Source organism: Ambystoma mexicanum, chromosome 11, assembly GCF_040938575.1.
Source record: "Ambystoma mexicanum isolate Mex_15411 chromosome 11, UKY_AmexF1_1, whole genome shotgun sequence".
NCBI classification, from domain to species: Eukaryota; Metazoa; Chordata; class Amphibia; order Caudata; family Ambystomatidae; genus Ambystoma; species Ambystoma mexicanum.
Genome location: NC_090934.1, coordinates 837,235,653 through 837,257,855, shown reverse-complemented (window position 1 = coordinate 837,257,855; position 22,203 = coordinate 837,235,653). Strand labels below are relative to the sequence as shown.

The following is a 22,203-nucleotide window of genomic DNA, read 5'->3' as shown; positions in this document are numbered from 1 at the left end:
ACTATAACAAAAGCTTTGAGGGGACTCACGGAATTCTGCCACACAGGAGATTTGGAGGTGTTCCACAATATGTGCCTCAAGTACAGGCCCAAAAGATTGCATTTTGGCATGGAAGGCATGATAAATCGGACTCTTTTAGCGGTCTTGGCACATAACCATAATGTTGGCCGTCAACAAAGTAGGACGACCGGAACTTTAGGGACGCTTCGCTACAATAAGGCCTTCACTAAAAGAAGTAAACAATGGGTGATCAAACCAGTGTTTGAGGATATGCAATATGAGTTTATTGAGAGACTTATCGTAGATGTCCTCGATAGGCACATACATGGAGTGGTGAACGAACCTATGCAGGGGACAACTGCATTGCCACCCAACATTGCCTCTGTTCCATGTCCACCTAAAGCAGAGCTCATTGAGAAATACACATCACGGTTTAAATGATTGTAATTTGATTGTCTGTTCTCTCGAGTCTCCTCATGTTGCAGGCCCATTGCAATTAAACCAAACAGTAATATAAATCATTTTTACAAAAATTATAGAATGTTTCCGTATTGCAAAAACATGGCCGACCCATAGGGACAATAAAAAAAAAGGCACGCAGACAAGATGTCCCTAAAACTAACTGCAGCTAACTAGAAATGTGTGCTCGCTCAAAGTGAAGGTCAGCTGCTTTGATGTTTTGCTCGGGTGGCGGAACGGCCCACGACCCAATATAAGGTTCTATTGTGATTTGACCTTGACAGGCCGGGACCATCCTGAAAGACTAAGAAAAGATAATGAATAAAATTTCAGAAACGAAACGATGAGCCACGTTCATTAGAAGAAGTAACGTCGGCAAAGAAGGAGTGGTGTTTCGGGTCTGCCCTACACAGAGACACAATGGAAAATGCAAATATAATGTAAGTAACTTTTGATGAGTTTATACCGCAATTTCATTACTATACAGTGGCTTTAAAGACGGGTTCAGTTGTACTTGTTCGTTCTATGTGGCATATTGTTTTCTACCGCGCACTATCTTGAGGAGAAACATCTGCTTTTACTGAAGCACCTCAAAACCTTCCTCTTTGCTTCTGCTTTCTCTCTCCCTCTCCCCTGCTACAACTGGTCCACTGTCTGCGACCTCAGTCCTGGGCCCTTCCACTCTCCACCTGCACTCCCCCCCCCCTCCATGCCTCGCCACGCCTTTAAACACTTGTGTACACCCAGTAGCGCTGTCCTCGCTATGAAATGAATAATTTTAATAAGGATCTGATGGTGAGACTAATTTCATTTTTTATGTTTTTAGGTACATCATTCACTACTGTCTGTGTCACGAGTACCAGACACCGGCGGACGGCTTCTACAGCCGCCAGTTGCTTCTCCGCGTGAACAACGTTACCACCCTGACCATTTTATGGGACGATCGCCAAGTACAAGTATGCCCTTACGCGGTACTAACGGTTAGATGCAACATACCTACCATTGTGGTGGCCTAGCGCCTCGTTGTTGGAACAGCCATGCGATTATCAGTGCGACAGAAGAGCTTATTTTTATCGTAAACCAACACCCTGTGTACTGCACACGAACATCGCTTCCCTCAAGACGAACTAATTTGGATCGAGAGCAAAGAAAAATGCAAATCGCTGAATATTCTCTAAACATTTGATGTCCAATAAACGTACTTTGCCAAATGTACAATCTTGCCGTTTGCTTTTAAACCACGGTTTCACATTCCGAATTGTGGTGCTGTATTGTGAGATGCTCTAAGACCCTGTGTACAGCAAAGGACCATCGCGTTCCTCAATACGAACTTTTTGGAACATGAGCAAATAAAAATGCAAATCGCTGAATATTCTCTAAACATTTGATGTCAAATAAATGTACTTTACCACATTTACAATCTTGCGGTTTGATTTCAAAGTACAGTTTCATATTCCGAATTGTGGTGCGCTGTATTGTGAGCTGATCTGTGTTGATTTCCGGGGTCTGTGTGGAGTCGCGTAGAAGACGCCTGGGCGCGTTTGCCTACGCAGCACAGTCACGTCACGGATAGAGGCGGGGAATATGAATGTTTTGATAAAGTCTGTTTCAGGGGCGGGGGATTTGATTTAGTGCCGCAAAGGCAGGTGAGCCAGGTCGATGCGGCGGAATGATAGGATTATCACAAAATGGAGGCTGATTTCGAGTGCGATAAGGGGCGAAAAGTCGGGTAAGGTCCATAGGAAAGTTTCCTACGATCTACCGATTTATGCTTACAAACACATGGCCGACCCGTAGGGACAATAAAAAAAAAGTCCCGGAACTCTCCTTTAATTTTAGGATTAGATAGGTGTTTTTCAAACCCAATTGAAGTTCAATAAACACCCTTGAACTGCGGTCACTTGTGTCCGTTTTACTGTTTGATACCATGCCTTCCTTACAATAATTTAGCTGAAGTAGCTGCAGAATTATTATCCAACCAAAGACTGGCAATCTTGGGAGACCTACATTACTGGCTTAAATGGTACTCTTCATGTAGACATGGAGTACCTACTAAAATGTTTGGAAGACTTTGATCCACCGCACATCGAGGGATCCGGCAGAGGTTGCATTCACTTTGTGAAGGCATCAGGAAGTAGACACAGACAACTGAGGAAAGTTTGGGATACAAATTTTTATTTAAAATCTCAAAAGGGTTGAGTAAGGCACATCTTGCCCTATGCTAAGGTGGGATTTGTTTCATACCTAACTAAAACTAAGGAAAGCCTGTGTCAGGAAGTCCAACGTAAAGGTCCGTCTGTATCCTAAACCTATACTTGCCCACACATCTATTTGTTCAAACTGTGTAGGGATGTCCGCATCAAAGAAAAAATTGTTCAAACAAAAGTTAACTGCCTTTTCCAACTCTGGGATGGAAATGGATTCTCCCATCCCCGGGATTCCAAAGTGTTCACTTTTAATCAAAAGGGGTTCCCTTCCCCACTCTTTCAGGTTTCACAACACCACAATTCTTCAGCATTCTTCCCAGCTTTCAGGCTTTGGCTCTTTCATCAATATCATAAGGAAGTTCACAAAGCACAAACTCTTCTTGATATTCAACCAAAAACGTATAGAGGAGTCAAGTGGCTTCTCTTTAGTGGGGTGTATTCAGTCTACGCACAGTTGCCCATTACAGGTCAAGCAACCGACAAACCTGATTAGCTTATTTTCCACAGTCACTCAGCCACTGCTTCAGCTCAACACTGGTATATTTTTACAGATCTCTTCAACACTGGTTTTGCCACCGTTCACTTGTTGGATTGTCACATTTTCTCATAGTGTTGCCACAGTTTCAACTTTTACAGTTCCTCTTTTGCTTCTGGTTTTTGCCAATGCTTGCTTTCTCTCAATTTGTAAAATTTGCAATGCTTTAACATTCATTACCAATGCTTGCCTTCTTAAGTTTCCATGATTGGCATGGGTAGTATAGCTCAGTGGCAACACGCTCGTCTTGGAAGCAAGATGACGCAGAGCAACACAGGTTCGAATCCCGGGTCCGTGCTTAGAAACCTCTTTGGTTTTAAGCGCGTTATAAAAAAACAATTATAATAATGATTCATATTTCCTTTGTATCAGGGAACCCTTTTTCTGAATTCCACTTGTATGGCATTTGTTCAATATTTCTTTTCTTTGGTTCTATCTTCAAAATTGAAGTTCATTTACACCCAAAATAACTTTCACTATTCACTCTCCTGCTGGGAATTAGCACCCTGCTCACAAGCTTCTCATTCAGCTTCAGGTTTCCCGTTTTCTTGGCCCTTCCATAGCCTTTCCAATTTTACTACTGTTCGGTATTCACAAACTGCATCAAACATCAGTGTTTTGCATTTCTGAACCGGCAATCACATTGCCTCTGCTGTCACTCGCGAGCACTCCAACCTTCATTCACCACGCGGCTCACACCACAGTGTCCGGGAGACACTCATCCTCACCGAGTACGCGGTCTTTGTGTGCCCTTCTACGCTCCGGTCAGTTCTTTGTGCCTGCGGCTGCTCCCAGCCCGGCAAGCCCCTCTTCCTGGGTCTCCAAGAACTCGGCTACTGCTTCCGCTGCAATGACTGTGCAGCACATCAGCACTACGGACACGCATCTCCCTGCCTTCACCTGCAGCTTCTGCATCTGCACACATTCCACAGGTGATCTCTCTCTCTCCTCTGCAAGCTTGCTTCTAGCCTCACCTGAGCGGGCCATTTATACCGTCCCTCTGACTTCAGGTGCAGGCCATTCAGCCTCCTTCTCCCAGGTGATCCTCCCTCGCATAGCCACACCCAGGGTCAGGATCCAAAAAGTGACAGCCATTCCCTGGCCACCTGGGGTTAGGATATTTTGGGGAAAGAAGTTGGGACGCCTTAAGATTCCTCAAAACTTGGACCAACTATGTTCAGCTTTTTTGCAGAGAACTTCAGAACATTTCCCTGTAATCTAGTCAGACCATTTAGGGATTTATTTGTTGTTCTTTACCCCACTGTGAGGGTGCAAAAGGAGGAGACTGACATACAGGTGGCATGGTTGTTAGCATAAACTTTTATTATACCAGAAAATAAAGAGAAAACCTAGCTTTCCCTAACTCTAAGAGGGGTTGCCTGCCTTAACTAAAAAGGCTAATGGCTCTGTCAGAATGTCCATGCAATTCAATAATCCACCATCCTGTATCAAAACCCTGCCTTTATCCCTCATACTGAATACCAAACTAAAAAGGTAGTGGATCTTCTTGGTTCAGAAGAATGGTGCCCTTCTTCTGGACAGTGTAACACTGTTCCAAATGTTAGATGGAATCTTTACCCAGGGGAATGACTGCTTCCTCAGGTTTCGATTTCTTTTCAAGGCTCAACACACAGTTCCAAGTTGTAATACTAAAGAGCAGTAAAGTTCTTAGTTCAAGTTCACAATGTAAAGTTCCAGCTCAATCATCAACATTCCTTATTGCTCATACTGGATTCTTCACTATTGGGTTCCTGGAGAATGTCTCCCTTCTCCGAGTGTCTTGTTCTCGGAGTATTCAAAATTCCAGGGTGATGGCTCCCATCACCTGGGCAAAATACACACAAAAGGCAAAGTTCCCTTCCCTAACCCCCCTTTACCCCCAACCCAACTCCCTGCCAAACAACTTCCTTGAGAGTAGACCTGTGTATTTCTGTAATGTAGGTAAAACAGCTACAACAGAAGGTACCAGGATGAAGAAGAGCACAGAAGACATGAAAATGACTGGTTGTGCTAATACTGGTATGAGGTGGCCCAGAGAATGCATGAAGATCAATCCATCAAGAACAACAAAGGACTTTGACAATCTGCCAGGGCGGGACTGGCAACATATAAGAAGAGACGAAAGACTGAAGACTTTGTGAAGCCAAGCCGAGAGAGGCAGCAGGTGTGGAAACCACCCAGAGTGGGAGTTTCAAGTCCTGGTGGCTGACTGGGGGTGCCAAAGAGCAGAGGATGCCGGCGAAGCATTGAGGGAGTTCTTCGTGGGTCCAGCTGGAGCAGACCTGAACAGGAAGAGAGCCAAGCAGACCAGTAGAGCGTGGATCTGCTGCAGTGCTGAAGAAGCAGAGGAGCAAAGCCCGAAGAGCCAGAGAAATGTACCCCAGTCCCAGGAAGAACCGATGGCATGCCAAAGTCCCAAAGAAGGCAACAGGAGTTATGAGAGAGCAGGAGGGGACACGTCAGTGGAAGAAAGGCAGGCTCGAGAGGCTCTCCGCCAGCCCTCTGGGAAGAGCGCATTGAGCATCCAAGGAGAACTTCCTCGTTGATGTGGCAACAATAAACCCACTGACCACCAGATAAGGGTCTGGGACCCAAAGAAAAGCACACTAAACATCCAAGGAAAGCATCTTCATCACAGTGGCAGGGAAAAGTGCACGAGGCCCTGAGAAGGACTTGGGACTTTACCAATACCAGGAGAAGAGAGTCATTCTCCTGGTTCCGAAAGTTGACTGGTGCAAAGGGTTATTGGAAGGGAGTCATTTCCCCTGGAATCCTTTTGCCAGAGAACATTGCATTCTTTTTGCCAAAGAACATTTTCTGGCAATACCACCCAAACACCAGTAGAAGGGAGTCATTCTCCTGGAGAAGGAACTTTCTGTTGACTTTTTTTTAGTTCTAGTGATAGGGATAGAAGTAGGTTGTGACACAGGACGATAGAGTTTGATTTCAACTGACATTCTGACAGATCCTTTAGTATTAGTTTGTGGCAGGGAACCCCCTCTTAAAAGATGGGGATAGTGAGGGTTTTTTTTCTTGATAAATAAAAGTATTTGCCAACCAAAATGACCCCCATGTGTCAGCATCCTTCTTCAAGACTCTTACACTATCTTTTCCACTACACCTATAATTCTAACGTTACAATGGTTTCTGATGCTGCATTGATCACGGTTTCTGCCAGAATATTTTTTATCTCTGCTGTCGTCTATTTTTCTGTGATTCCACCTGCCATACTCGCTCTCTGCGCTTAGGAATGGGGAGCATTCTCTGTACAGCAAATCTATCTTCGAAACAATATGTAAGCTATACAGTTGTATCTGGTATATGTGAGCTATCATATGTAATGTAATGGGCATTTGTATAGCCCCTTTCACCATTGGTATGGTCTCAACGTGCTGTAGATTGAACGCCCCTTGGGCACCGAAGTCCAAGTATGGGAAATATGTCAGTGAGTCATAGAATGCGTGTGTTCATTTTAGCCAATACGAAGGTAGGTAGGTCTGGCCAAGTCCCTGTTAGTTACCCATGTTGAGCAGGGTGGGTGTGGGTGGGTGGGTGCAGAGGAGAGGTCCAGAGAGTATGGGCAAGAGATTAAGTGTGCAGCTAGACTGAATTTTTTATTGTGGGGGATAGCTGCATTCTACTAGCAGAGGTGTGTGACGAATCCAGAGTATCTGTCCCTTCTCCCCAAGGTGGAGCAAACCCAATTGAGGCTAGGGAGTGGAGCCCACCCAGCCAAACCCTCCCTACGGGTTTGGGAAAGCAGGACCTCACTGGGAGTGACCCCGCCCCCTCCTTATGGGACAAGGCCTCCCATTCCCATAGCAAACTCCATATACACAAGGTATTATCTGCCTACATGGGAAAAAGAAATACTGACATACAACTATGTGTTTAGCTCGAGGTAATGCCGACAATACATCTATGTACTTGGCTCAAAGGAACACAAAACTTTCTGCATGCTTGACAAACAGTGGTAAACAATATGCCCCCTCTTGTTAATAAAAGGCCAACGAACATTGAGTGGCGCAGGAGAAACCCAACACCAAGGCGAGACTCGGACGTGAGAACGTCAGCGAGGGACATTGCCGCGCAGAACAGAGGCGACTGTAGCGCCAAAGGAAGCGGACACCCAAGGGAGACGTTGTTCTCCCTGCATAGCAACACGTAAGGCCTGATCATTAGAGGCTGGCCAAAGCGAACTGTACCTAGAGGTTTACCCACACAGAGGACGTGGTGGGCCCGGAGCCTGAAAACAGCAGCCAAATCCATGCACGAAGGGAGGACTGGGTCCTTCGCTCTCAGACCGAGAGCAAACATGAGAAAGAAAAACCATACACAGAGACGAGCCTCTGACGTGTATGTGTCGGCGAGGGACGGAGCCACGTTGAACAGCAACACTGCTGTTCCGATACAGAAACGTGTAGGCCTTTAGAAGCCAAGGATGCCCAAAGTGAGGCAACTGGAGGATTGACCACACAGGATGTGGTAGGCCCAGTGCCCACGTACTGAGGCAGAAACCAGGAATCAAAGGAGGAGCGGGTCCTCCACTGCCAACAAGAGAGCAGAAAGTCAAGAGAACTTCGACACAAGTGGAATCCAAAAAAAAACGATTGTGTGCAGACAGGAAGAGCGTTGTGCCTTGGAAAAGGCCACAGCTGCCGAAGAGACACACCCTTACTGGAGTAGACGCTGCAATGCTGAAGGTACGCGGTTTGCTTAAATCAGTGGGAATTGGAAAGAGGAAAGAGTAAGTGGGGAAAAAGGAAGCATGGTCCTAACCCTGTGTAGGGTCAGAGACCTGGAGAGAGACTGAATGAGAGAAGGAGAAGGGTAACGGGAGCATGAGACACCCAAATAAGCTAAAACCGCTAGAAGGGTCATAGAAGCCCAACAGAACTAAGAGAGCCACAACAAGAGAGGGGTTGCGGAGAGAGTGCAGTAGTGAGAGGTCGACAAACAAGTGGCATTATTGTTGCTACAGGCTCTTATTAAAGTATAAATGGGGTTAGGAAAAGGCCTTGCGGTAAGAGGGGTTTATCCGCCTCAACAAAATCTTAAATGGGTCTGTCAGGATCTCAAAAAGTAAGGAATTGTCCATCGTCAATGAAGATTGCGTATCCGAGAACATCAGTATGCAATAAGATCACAGAACACCCAATATCCCTTGACTCAGCACACATTCTGAATAGACATCAGAATGTTTTAAGGTTAGATAAAGTCTTGCATGTCTACATAAATGACAAGCCAGCTGTGAATGTGGGACCGGATGACCTGTGCCTCTTTATTGGAGGTGCTCTTAGCGATGGTTTGTGGACTGGCTGTCCACAACAGATCCTCCTTCGTGGTCACGCCACCACCTTCTCGTGGGCTTCTGCCCTGCCGGTTTCTCACTCCATGGTTTCGCCGTAGCTCTGGCGTCCTGCTTTGCGATATCAAGCAAGTTTGAAACTCGCAGGCTTCCTACTTGCAGTCTTCCCCAGGTCATACAGAGTTTGGGAGCTTCACAGGCCTGTGTACGTGTTCCTCTGTCTCTTCTCACTGCCTTTTATCCAAGGGCACGTTAATAAACGTATGCGTCCCATTGGATTGCATATATTGATTTAAAGGGACATGTTCGTCTTCCATAAGATAATGGCATCTATTGGGGGTTTCTTCGTTGCATTCTTGGCATTTCATATTTACGGAGTGATTATCTAAGTAAAAAACACGACAGAGCCCAAATTTAATATAGATGGGTGCAGGGAACATGTACAGAGAAGAGGGAAATAGGCCAGTATCGATAACTTCATGAAAGACCAGGTACCTGGAAAGAATTGTGTCCACTTACTTTTATCCATTTATTTGAGCATTTATAAATAACAGATGCATGATATGTGGCCCACTGCTATAGTTAGCCAGTAGAGAGGGACAGCAAGCAGAGGGGTGACACTACAATACAGTTTAAAGTCTTGATGACCGATTCAAATTCTTGGTTATGGTCACTTGTAGGTCATATTTGAGAGGTAGACAATGAGTTACAATGGAAAAAACACTTCCGCCATTCAGTTTCTTGAGATGTTGTACAATCTTCAAAAGACTTGAGGAGGAAGAGCAAAGATGGGAATTGAATACTTTTGAATAAGGAACAGGTCCTTGTTAATGAAAAGCTCATGGCACAATGAAGAGACACAAACTATAATCTCTTAGTTCCTTGAATCCAATTTAGGGAACCACAAGAAGAGGAGACATTTTTCCAGGCACTGCATAGCAGGGAACAGCAATGTTCAGAATGGTCTAGAGCCTGTCTAGTTGGTTGATCCGCAAGACCAGGCATAGACTATTACAGTATTAATCATGGCATAGTGAACCTGAAACCAAGATGGAATTTTTAGAGGCAAGTGCACCAAAGGTTGATGCAGCGATTGCAGATTACAATTTCAGTCATCCTTGTTAACCTTGAGACCACTTGGTTTAATTAATTTATACAGTTATCTATGTAGACATTCACCAACCTGGTTTCTAAATACAGAACAATCTCATGATGGAATAGGTATCAGTAACCATGAAATTCTAAATGCAATCCGATAAGTTATTTCCCTAAAAATGCTAATGGAGGGATGGAGAGAAAAACAAAACAAGTGGTCTATTTTCAACAACCATTCATATAGACAAGGGTGCAAATGGTGACAAATACACAATTCTTATTTTATCTAAATATATTTAGGGAAATAAGGGAAGGAACGCTATAGAGAGTACAGAGTACAATATTAAAAAAGCATTGGGTTTTCCAGGTATTAGTCTAAACTACAGACTCTGACGATTCTGTGGATGTCGTCCCTTCTCCCCTGGGGGGAACCTTTCCCATGGGGCTAGGGCGGTGCGTCCACATTACAATACTCCCCCTGGATCGCATGGGAGAGGAACAGGAGATGCTGTTTGCCACTAGCAGGGCGAACAGGAGCACAAAAGTAGTCCAAACAACCAGAGCTACTTGACACGCTGCCTGACCAAATCTCTGGCCGCCGTACAATCTGGCAACCTGCCGGAAAGCAAAGCCCCATCCCGAGAGGGGAGATGAGACTGGCAGAGCGACGGCCACCGAAAAGAGAAGGACAAACACGAGTTGACCAGTGAGGATGCAGAAGACCGCAGAGAACACCTGAACGCTGCCCGAGCCTCAGAGGGAAGCATCGCTGCTCGGAGGATGCAAACCTTAGCAACAGGTACGCAGGCAGACCGAGTGGTGCTGAAGGTCCAGGAGGAATCGGGAAAGGCTGCAGAATGCGAGATAAGAGAGTCTGGTACCCACACCTATTTTTTTTTTTACTTGAAATTAATCAACCTTTCAAATTTTTAAGTACAAATACAGAAATATTTACATATTTAAAACATTATAATCTACAATTAGACTTAAATTAAACAAGGGCAATTAAGAACAATACAGAATTTTTACCAGAATTCATAAAAGGAAAAACCAATACGAGTTAACTAATCAATGAATATCGAACATTAATTAAGGATATCACACAACTGTTCACTTCTACTCAAGATTTAAATTTACAAGAAAGTTTACAGTAGCAATCTGTAAAGGAAGATGGCCTGATCCCAAAATTAGAAACCAGGACAAATCTTGGGATGCAAGCTGTAAATAGTTGCAATGTCGTGCAAAGTATGTTTCGCGCAATGGATGAAGGACAGTGCATTCTGTGATAATAGGTCTCATAGTCTCATGTGTGTCCGTCAAAGAACAAAAACGGCAAACATTTTCTGCCTGGTTTAACAGTTTTCTTTTTGCCAACAAATTTCTGGTACCCCATAGGTTAAAGCGCAATTTCAAGATGGAATGTCGGTACTTAGGCGAAGGACAACGTATTAAGTATGCAGACAATGTGCGCATTTTTTTATGGGGAAATCTGTTTGCATCAGCATCAAAATATGTAAGACATCTCTGTCGAGTGGCAATCCAGTCTGCTTGGTATATTTTTAGTTTTGCTTTATCTGGATAATGAAGTAGAAGGTTTAACGAGAATTCTGCTTCAATTAGCACATAATAGATGGACATTAACCATGATTTAATGAACAGATGCTTACTTGAAAATAGGTATGATGAGATGAGTTTCAGGAAAGCTTGTGATGTAGTAGACAATAAGCATTTCCTAAAAAAAGCGCATTTGTGCCAGTTGAGAACGGCCTGTAGTGAAATCAGTCCGAGCTCATACTTCAACCAGACAGCTGGTATGCAGTTTGGCAATTGCAAAATGCGGCGCCAATATCTCCCCTCCCATTTTGTTAGCAACTGAGATGGAACGTCTTGAAAGGTTTCTAGCCCATATAATAATGCTGGAACTATTTTTACTGTCCAGAAATGCCAAGCCGGAAGTACCGAAAATTTGCCATATTTATGCATTAAAATGCTGGCCTGTGGTGTAAATGATGTTAATCTTGTTTCTAGACGCAAGAGATGACCTGTTGGGTGTTTAGCAGTCTCAAACATGATGCCCAAGTAGTCAGTGTGGTACTCTAGTGATCGGGAGATTGTTCATCGACCATACATAAGAAGTGCCACATCTTTTAGGACAGAGATACCACAGTTTGGGTTTTGGTAAGATTGACTTTTAATTTGTTGGTCACAGTGTATATCGAAAATGCATTTAATAGACGCTGTAGACCCACTTGTGGTCTAGAAATTAGAACTAGATCATCTGCGTAAAAAAGGGTTTGTATAGGATAGCCGTTCAGCTTTGGTGAATATGAAACGACTTTCGATAGATCATGTCTTGCGTCCTGAATGAAATAGTTGAAAATGGCAGATGCTGGTAGACAACCCTGTTTGAGTCCTCTTGAAGTTGGTATTTGTTGGGACAAAAGGTCATCTAAGGTTAATTGCACCTTAATTGATGTCTCAGAGTGAAGGCTTTATATTATATCCACAAGTGTTGCCGGACATTGATCTCTCTGCAGTTTTGCCATTAAAAGTACACCGCTGACAGAGTCAAAAGCTGCATGGAGATCAATGAACGCAAAAAAAACGGACTGTTTTTCCTGGAGACACTGGTTTTTGATTGCATTTAAAGAGAATAGATTTACAGTGGTCCCCATGCCTGCCACGAATCCCGTTTGATGGGGATCGCGTAACTTTGCATGAAGTGTCCAAGCATTGAATTTAGAAAGAATGATTTTTGCAAATACCTTCCCAGGCGCGTCAAGAAGGGAGATGGGCCGATAATTGGCCGGTAGACAACGATCGCCCTTCTTGAAAATTGGGATTATGATGGAAGTTTTCCAGGAGGAGGGTATTTTACGGGTACAAAGAATATTTTTGAATATGAGATAGAGAATGTGCGCCCATTCTCTTGAGTGGGTCTTGAACATAAAATTCGATAATCCATCTGGGCCTTGTGCTCTTGATGGACTAATTTGAGTTATGATTGACAGGATTAGCTCTTCAGACAAATAAAGCTGCCAGGGAGCATTTCTAGCCGATATGTACTCAAAGTTAGCAAAGGCTGGATCATCATATAGATTGGAAAAGTGCACAAAGCAATCTTTTTCGGATACGCCGTTGATTTGGGCGTCACCCTGTAAAGTGGTATTATGATTGTTTAGCATCTGCCACATCTGAGCCGAATTTTTGTGCTTCATTACAGCCAGCATAGAAATGCTATCATGCTGAAATCGGAGAGATTTCCTCTGTCTAAGCCAGTTTTTATATCGGCATTTGGCGGTATTCAAAAGTTGTTGACAAAAGGGGCCATTCTGGAAGAGTATAGATTTCCTTATTTTCCGGTATTCCGCTTTTATCTTCTTTATTGCTGGATCAAAAGAATGCGGATGACGGACGCAATTGTGTTTTACGATGGTAATGGTTTGAGTAAATGGTTTTAAGAGATCTTGATATGGTACCCCATTAGTGTACCACTCATCTTCCAGGATGGTCGTAAGCATTTCAATCCCCCGAACACTCCATTTAAGCCGATTTCTAGCAGGGTTGACACTGGCCGTAGCAGTAATCAACTGGTGGTGCGGACTATTTTCACAGGACCATGCCACCCGCGCTACTAATAAACAATGATCACTATTTGGGTGAGGTAAAATGGAAAAGCGGTGGACATTTTGGAACAATTTTGCACTCATGTAAATATAGTCTAGCGTGCTTGAACTAGCTCCTCGATGCCAGGTAAAGTTTGAATGTGTGTCCCCTTCCACTGACCCATTCAGTCTATATAGATTTCTGTCAGCCATTAAAGTTACCCATTGTAGGGCTGCTAGAGAAGGATGGAAAATGTCACGACAGTCTAGATTAAGATCTCCTGTGACGATGGTATGGCTAATAGAAGTTCGAGTGAAAACAAGGTTCAATAGTTCTTCCATACCATCAAAAAAGATAGCATCACTCATGGTAAGGGGATTGCGATAGACATTCAGCAGGGCTAATTCCTGTGAGTGGCCCATGATAAGAACTAGCTGGATCTGGGCATCTACAGAGGCCCACGGAGCAATAGAGAACCCACTGGCACTGCGCACACCCACTAATAAGCCTGACGAGGGACGGCCACTACTTGGAAGAGCTAGAAGGAGCGCGATGTCATAGCCGTCCCAAACTGGAGGAGCAAGGAGCCAAGTTTCTTGTAAAGCTATTAAATGGTATGTATCAGTGAAATTCGCAAAGGTGCGGGGTAGATGAGAATGACCCCTCGTATTCCAACCGTAAAGAAATATCATTTCCTACATCTGCTATTGGTGGTTACTGGCGATTGTAATCCTCAGCCGAGGCCTCATCAGGCTTGCGCCATGCTCCACCATAGATGTTAGATTTGGGTCTAAGGTATTGATTTTTGACAGGGATTTTTTCAGGGTCTTCTGCTAATAAAAAGCCCATGCTGAACAATTGTATTTTGCATTGCCAGATTGCATCTCGAACCAGGCCTGAAGGAATCCATAGTCTAACAATCGATGTTGATAGCTCGGAGATGAATTCGATTTGTTCGATATCATTGGACGCAAGCTTTTTAAGATCATTAATGTCTCTAAAGATGTTGAGAACACTTTTTCGATTCAAATCACAGCTAGGGAAGTTACCCTCTCTGCATTTGAGGATAAGTGTGAAAAAGTGTTCCCGTCGTGGATTAAGATGGCGTGACACCGCCTCCATAGCATTTTTCGGGGCAGCCCACTGCAAGTTGGGCGTACCATGCTGTTTGTACTCATAATAATCAAAGTCAGATTCCCTCCCTTGGTTTTGGGCAGCATTAAGGCTTGGAGGACATTTGTCCTCCGTAACTCCTGCGGACGTAATCAGGGCATTTTTTGCCTGAGCTAAGCTAGCATCCAGGTAATCATCAATCGTTTGTTTAAGATTTGCTAACTGCGCAGACGGCATAGAGTCAGCTGGAGTTGTTCTAGACTTTTGTTTGATTTGTTTATCAAATTGTGGTATAATAGTAACTGGAGGCACCAGTGGCCCAATGTCACCAAAGGTGCTCAATGAGGCTCGATTCGGATTATTATCTTGTTTTCCGATGTTCATTATATCGGGAATACCATGTTCCTCAAAGAATCTTCTATGTGCATCATTTTGTGATTTTAAGGCCGCAAGTTGTTTGTCGGCCTCAATATTCCGATCTATGGAGAATACTAGCTGTGACAAAGGCGATAAAGGAACCCCCGAAAGTTTGGTATTGGGCTGAGTCATGATCACAGATGCTAACGAGTATTCTGTAGATGGATTCACACAATCGGGGTAGGTCAAGTTTTGTTCCTTAGTAGCTTTGAAGTTAACTGACTGAACTGGCGAGGCTATCGGTTTTACTGTTCTGCAAGTCAAATGGGCCTCCTTATTGATCTGTTTCAAAGAGTGGTAATTTAAAGCAGCACCGGAAAAGACTGGAGGTTGCTCAGCCCTTGAGGAAGAGTCTAGCGGTGGACCTGTAGATGGAGGTTCTTTGCCTTGTAATGCAGTTGACTTACCCAAGGATTTGAAAAAGGAGTTTAAAGTCTTTTTGGTTTGTTTCAAGTTGGCCATGTTCTTAGTCTTTTTTAATGCCAATAGTTTTTTCGGGGCAACCTTTGGGTTCCTTGCTTTTAGTGCATTTAAGTGCCCCGCGCATTGTCCGCTTTTTCTGTTATGGGACAACTCAAGGGACGGGCGCGCTACTTCAACTTCTGATATTGAATATGATTGAGGCGTCAAGTTACATTCTAGCTGCACTGCTGGAATGACAGGCAGTTGTTCAACTGGGCGGATAATGCCAGTAATAAAAGGTAGAGCAGTAAACCTGGCACCATCTGGTTCAGGAACGTGAGTAGCAATGGGCTTAGGCATCAATGATATTGGCGCTTCCTCCCTCCCTAAACAATCATGGCTCATTCTGGCACTTGTTGGTGAGGGTACATTTTTAGCAATTGATGAAACATAATGGACTGACAACCATTTCATTAAGTCGTCAAACCTGCTTTGATTGCTGTGACACCTTGGTATCTAGGGATTCAAACAGCTTGCAAAGACTCATGATGGTTGTATTGATAGCTGACTTGGCAGGTTGTATCATGACTGCATGTTGTAAAAATAAATCTGTCTCAACTGTTTTTGGGGGTCTTGGTGTGGGAAGAGCAAAAGAGTGTAACATAGATACTGAAGTTTGAGATTGGGACTGATCTATCATAGATGATTTACTGCACTGTGGATCTGCCGGTGGATATATTGACATACTCCATGCAATAGGAGACTCGCTTTGGCTGGACTTTAAAGAAGAATTTGTCCGATCTTGCAAGAGAGGAGGAAAAGGAAATTGGAGAAATACCAAGCCTTGATGATAAGGCGTTGATGCCAGCATTGTAATGTCTGATAGAGGGCGCAAATTTATTATCACACTAGGTGTTTTAGGTGCAAGAGAAATGTCCTTTATATTAGGATGTGCACCTTTCTTTGGGATCCCCAAATGAGAAGTGGCCAATGAGGAGATGGATACAATGGATTCATCTATGTCCGTATCAAAACAAAACTTGGGTTTCACTGACAAGACTTGACCTGAGGTACCGCCCGAGTGGGCAGAAAAAAATTCTTGTGGACTTGGATTTGGGCAACCTATGGATGGAATATACATGTTTGCAATTCATGACTGGGTAGAATGAGGTGCCGATAATACTTCCGTCACAAAACAACTGGAGAAGGCAAATTGCAGTTGTAATGTTCGGCCAAATATAGAGCTTCCTTGTTAAATAAGCTTGTCTCGAAATACCTTGATCAGTAAATGGGAAGCACTCCTTGCACGACGCACCTCGCACAGCGAACAGCCAACAGTACTCGTGGTACTCGCTAGGTGCGCAGCGCGGGTGCGCAGGAGAATATAATGGATGCAGGCAGAGGCGCGGCCAGGTAGGGGCGGGCACTCTTTAGGCTTCCGGAATCAGGGTCAGGCAAACAAGTGTTGCCGTGAAAGACATCCTCTGGGCGAAATTCAAAACAACTTGACACGAATTGCAGAGGAGTCACGGGCAGCCGGTCCTCACAGCCAACAGTACTCGTGGTACTCGCTAGGTGCGCAGGAGCAGGAGAATATAATGGATGCAGGAAGAGGCGTGGCCAGGTAGGGGCGGGCACTCTTTAGGCTTCCTGAATCAGGGTCAGGCAAACAAGTGTTGCCGTGAAAGACGTCCTCTGGGCGAAATTCAAAACAACTTGACACGAAGTGCAGAGGAGTCACGGGCAGCCGGTCCTCACAGTCAACAGTACTCAAGGTACTCGCTAGGTGCGCCTATATGCGAGAGAACAAGAGGGTCTGCACCCTAAGAGAAGCAGAGACATTACAGAAATTAGTATATGCTTGGCAGGAGAGTGAGCCAAGCTATTACAACAGAGCATTGTCTGGGAACCACACCCATATGAAAACCAAAGAATAAAGAGGGTCTGGGAATCTGAGAGAAATAGACTGTCTACGAGAAGACACACGCTTGGCAGGAGAGTAAAACAAGCTATTGTGACCACACATTGAGAGTCTGGGACCCGCAACCACATGGGAATGAGAATAAGACGGTCTGGGATCCCGAGAGCAAAAGAGACGCATCAGAAGAAAGCCCATGTTTGGCAGGAGTGCATACAAAGTTGCTATAATACAGAACTGCGAGTCTGGGACTCACACCCATTGGAAATTATAAGAGTACAGTCAATCATATATATATATATATATACAGGGTCTGAAACCCAAGTAGATAAAGAGAGGAAAAGTAGAATTAGAAGGAATCTAGGGGAAACTAGCAACCCCCTTATCCTTGGAGTTGAACATTGTGGAACATGTCTTTTGTTATTTTGATCAGCAAAGACACTGGGAACTTTTCTGTTGGCAAGAACTGTCATTACCACTTTACTTTGGAAGAGAACACCCTTGCACATTTTGTATAGGTTATTAGTGTTCGGGTCAGAATTAGGTCTTTGGAACATGACGGTGATGAATATTTCTTTGACATCCTGACAGTTTCACTCGTTTTCTTCGAGGCAGGGACACCCCCTTTTATTTTCAGCGACAGAGGCCGTTTCACAACCCTTTTTTGGTTAAAAGTTCACAGGCAAACCTATGCCACCTTTGTGCCCGAGCCTTACTTCTGCACCCATACAACTCATAACTTCTAACAGGGTACAAAGGGACATCGGCTGGTGGCACGACGTGCCAATATTTTACTAGGCAGACCCAACACCTCTCTGCAAAACTGTGACTACTACAGTGAATCCTTATAACCATTCTCAACTGAATTCACCTAGGATATACCATATATTGAATCTGCATTTCTATCAGGCTAAAGCAAACTTATCAACCGTCTTTCAAGCCTACGTACAAACATCCAACATACTCCACTTTCCATCCCATGCTGCTCTGCAGTTCGTTTAAAGGAAACTGGATTCACAGTTCCACTTCATAGGAAGATTTTATTCCAATCAGAGTATGATTATCTGTAAAATCCAAATATAATATAAAAGGAATATGCATTAGGAAAAGCAGCTAATGGCACCTTCCCGCCCCCTATGTTGATAACTGTGAAAAACATTTTGTGGATGTGGCATAAATGCCTTGCTGAAAAAGGAAACTGCTTTTGAGTAAAATTGTTCTTCAACAAATATTGAAATAGGGTCTAAAAGTATGTGGAATGTTTCAAAGGAGAGAAATGATACAACAAACTACGCTTCCAAAAACATTCTGAAAATACAGTACCTGCATGTTTCCAGCAGAGTTGGAGGATCTGAATCACACAAAAGCAGCAATAACACTTCTCTGGCATAAAAAGAGAAAACACTCCATTAAAGGCTTAAAGGGTCACTTACTAGTTACCAACATTAGACACTTTGAAGTTATCAGAATATTTGGATCATAGGTGTGTTGAAGGGCATGTCTAGTCAGCAAATGTTTCTTTTTCAACCACGTTATCTGATTAATATGCTAGACACACAATATTTGATAATTGTTAAATTTACACATTGGTGGAAATTGTGGGCTGCAATGTCCTTCAGTGTTTAACCATGATGAAAAATTGGGGCCATGTCCAACAGTCTGTCATTTTCAGGATTGCGTAGATGGGCAGTCTGTTAACTCAATGTACTCGCCTGCATTTGAGAAACTATTCTCAATACCTACTTACCAATCTTAAGTGAATCTGAGACTCACTGAAAACAGATGCTGAAAGTGCCACTGCCCACTGCAATGCAGTGACTCCAAAGTGGCTATTGCGGTTTATTAAAAGAACGGTCCTGGAAGCTGCACGGTTAAGGATGAAGGATAAAATCTTGCAGGATAGACAAGAAGCAAGTTAAGGGTGCTGACCAAAGAGCGCAAATGCGTTGCTGAATAGCCAGAATTACGGCTTTCAGTGTTCTGGTGCAATTGGTGTGATGACTGTGTAGGACAAAAGTAGTGTACTGGGGCAGCAAAGTCCTACCTGGGCACATAGATGCCTGAGCAGTGGCATGGGCATGCACACACCTACCCAGGGGCATGCACTGATGAACAGAGCTGGACATCGTGGCCACTAGCACCAAGACAAATAGGGAAGGCTGCTTCAGGGCATGTCATGAGTGCTATATTTGTAGACTGATGCACCCCTTACCACCCCACCCCTCAGATGTTGGGGAGGGTCAGCAAAGAGAAGGGGCAGACAAATCAAAATGTGGTGTCTAGGGAGTCAATTTACTAAACATGTGTTGGAACATATAGGTTTTATTGCCAGTGTTCACCATGCTTTACCTTTCACAAGTTTGACAAAAATTATTTTATTTGGGAATTAAGAGGACTGTCACTTTTGTAGAAAAAGATGATTCGATTGGTACAAAAAAAGGCGGACTATTGCCAGAGCATAGGTTTTGGTATTGGGCATTTGTCTCTTCTTACCATGTGCCATCTGTTGTGCATACCTCCGGAACGGTAGAAAGCAGTGTGAAAGTCAATGTAAAATTTAAATGGCACAGTATTGCTTTGTTGCCTGTTGAGAGTGAGTTTCAGCTTGTTCCTCGCATAGTGTGGCAGTTTGCATGAGTATCTATAACTTTAATAGATCAGACAGAAACGTATCCTGTGCCCAGCGGCAGCCTTACACCCGTGATAAGCCTTTAACCCCACCTGTGTGTCTGTACCTGGTTTCTCCTGATCAAGAAAAGTGCTAACTGGGCCCTACATTCTCTCAAGTTCCAGTAATTTTTCCTTTGGCAAAACTGCTCACCGCTATCTTTAATATGGGCAGGCCTTCCCCACCAAAATGAGCACCACTGCCTGCCTTTATTCAGTGTTTCCAATTCAAGTCAGGACTGAAAGTTCAATAATATCAGGGGTGACATGGCTCAAGCAAGTTCATAGTTAAATGAAAATGCCAGATTGAATGCTAATGGACAATAAGCATGCCTGCAGAAGCCTCAATAACCTGGAGCATCAGACATATAATGTACTAAATGGCCTAACTGCATATGGGAGTTATCAATTGCTACAGTTTAGCGCAACCACCCGATGTTGCACTCCGTGTGAATTTACAGCAGCACCCACCCACTGCCTCAGACTTTCCTCACAGAGGTAAGCTTGCATGTATGGTTGCTTTGTTTATTGTTTGCCACGTGAGATCCTCACAGTGATGTTAACCCCTACCCCCAACACTGGAGAACAGGTGTTGGTTGTGGATAGGGAGAATGATGGGGCTCCAAAAGAATTAACGTAGCCCTCTGTATTTACTAGTAAGATTGGATGGCTCAAGGTCTGTTACACAAACTAAAAGCCCTGGTATTGGTGTCTAAAGGGTGCAGTATGAGCCTTTACTCGAGTAATGGGATCCAAAAGGAACTTAACAGGTTGTGTGAAAGAATATCATGAAAAAGATGTTAGGACAGAATCCGGTTTTTGTGAGAGACTGTTATCCCATTTTATGGGTCCCCTAAACCTATTGCTTTTTGTGGTTGGTTTTTCTTCCTCTTTGACCTTATTTCGGAGGTCAGAGGAACTTCTACTGCCACTGCAACCCTTTTTGGAGTACTGCCTATGGATGTGGGTCCTATGACAGGGGTGATTTTTATTTAAGCACCACATTTTGAACCCTGGCTGATTCTATGACCATAAACTTGTTTTGTGGAATAAGTTGGCGGCAGTTGTAATTTAGTTTTGGCTTCACAAGGGGTGAAGCTGATTTGACCACAGTAGTAGGGTATCATGTAATAAAATCGCGGAAAAAATGTTGCAGGTAAAAAAAAAAACAAATCACTGCAAAAATGCTGTGGTTTGACCCGGTAAAGGCGTACCCCATTATACCATTTAAGGGGAGCGCGGGTTGCGGGGGTGTCCCCCGGGCTCCTTAAATGGTATAATGGGTCCGGGGGTTGCAGGGGTGTCCCCCGAATCCTTTACATGATTGTAGCGCAAAAAAACACATTTTGCCACGATATTTTGTATTCACTGCCATATTTGCCGCGATTTCAAGACACGGAACCCGTAGTAGCCAATTGTACCAGAATGCCATTGGGGCACAAATGTATTATTTAAGCTCAAATGCTGGCCATCCCATTATCTGTTGGGAGCATGATGCAGGGCTAAACTGGCAGTTGTACATCCATTGACTGACAGTGGGCACAGCCCTACACCCTCTCTTACTGGCCTAGGCTGGTCTATAGTCTCAGTAAACATCCAGGGTGCTTGGACCAGACTGATTTGCTGACTGCCAAAAACCTAGCTCTGTGTATGTCTGGTGTGTATGGAGGGCTGGCCAGGGCCTGCCCATGCGTGAATGTTGCTCTATATAAAGAAGAACCAGAGCATTCCACCTATCAGTTTAGTCTTACCCGAATTGCTGTAGAATCTGCCATGAAGTTGGAGCGCTCATTTTATGTAACCAAGTATGGCCATAATGTCTGGGCCTGGGTCATTTGACTCCTGCCCCGGTTTCTTCTTTTGGCTGGACATCTGTCCGGGGAATGTCCTCATCCTCCTGGCCTTTCTTGCTGGCTGTCATTTGATCGGACAGTTCCTTGGGTCGCTGCAGTGTTGCTGTCACCGTCAATACCTCTTGAACAAGCACCTCAAGGAAGGGCACATCCCTGACCCAGAAGAGTGTTGGGTCACCACTGCTCTGCTCCAGCTCTATCTTGGGTCACCCACAACCACTTTTCCCAGGCTGGGACCATACTTTGTTGGCTGACTGCCCATGTTTGCCTCTCAAACAGCCCAGAGCTCCTTAGTTGGGCTCCTATGAACTCCTGGTGCTTGCTCGTCGCTACTTCGATTTCTGCTTGGTAGTTCATCATCATGCGTAAATAGATTACTATTCCTTTTCTTTGTCTGGGTCCTTGCTGGTCAAGGGCTCAAGGTCTAGTCTCTCCAGCTCTTTGGAAGAAGTCCTGTCCTCACCAAGTTTCCCGCCTCTTACGAACCCAATCCTGTACCAACTAGCACCGTGAGTACATGTTGCAGGGTCCAGAGTTAATATTTGGAGTCCCCTACAGGTGCTCTTCCCCCCCCGCACTCCCATCAGGTCCTGGAGTAGTCCGTTTTTGCAGCCCCTCCCTAC

The 22,203-nt window shown here is 44.2% G+C and overlaps 1 protein-coding gene across 3 annotated transcripts in view; it reads right to left on the bottom strand.

Moving 5' to 3' along the window:
• The window catches only part of SAAL1 (serum amyloid A like 1), an 887,265-nt gene that overhangs the window by 577,027 nt on the left and 288,035 nt on the right, over positions 1-22,203 (bottom strand). For all 3 annotated transcript variants that reach the window (XM_069623790.1, XM_069623789.1, XM_069623791.1), the window contains one exon: positions 18,384-18,443. In XM_069623790.1, coding sequence (XP_069479891.1) covers positions 18,384-18,443 — 60 coding nt within the window. The remainder of the gene's footprint in view (positions 1-18,383; positions 18,444-22,203) is intronic.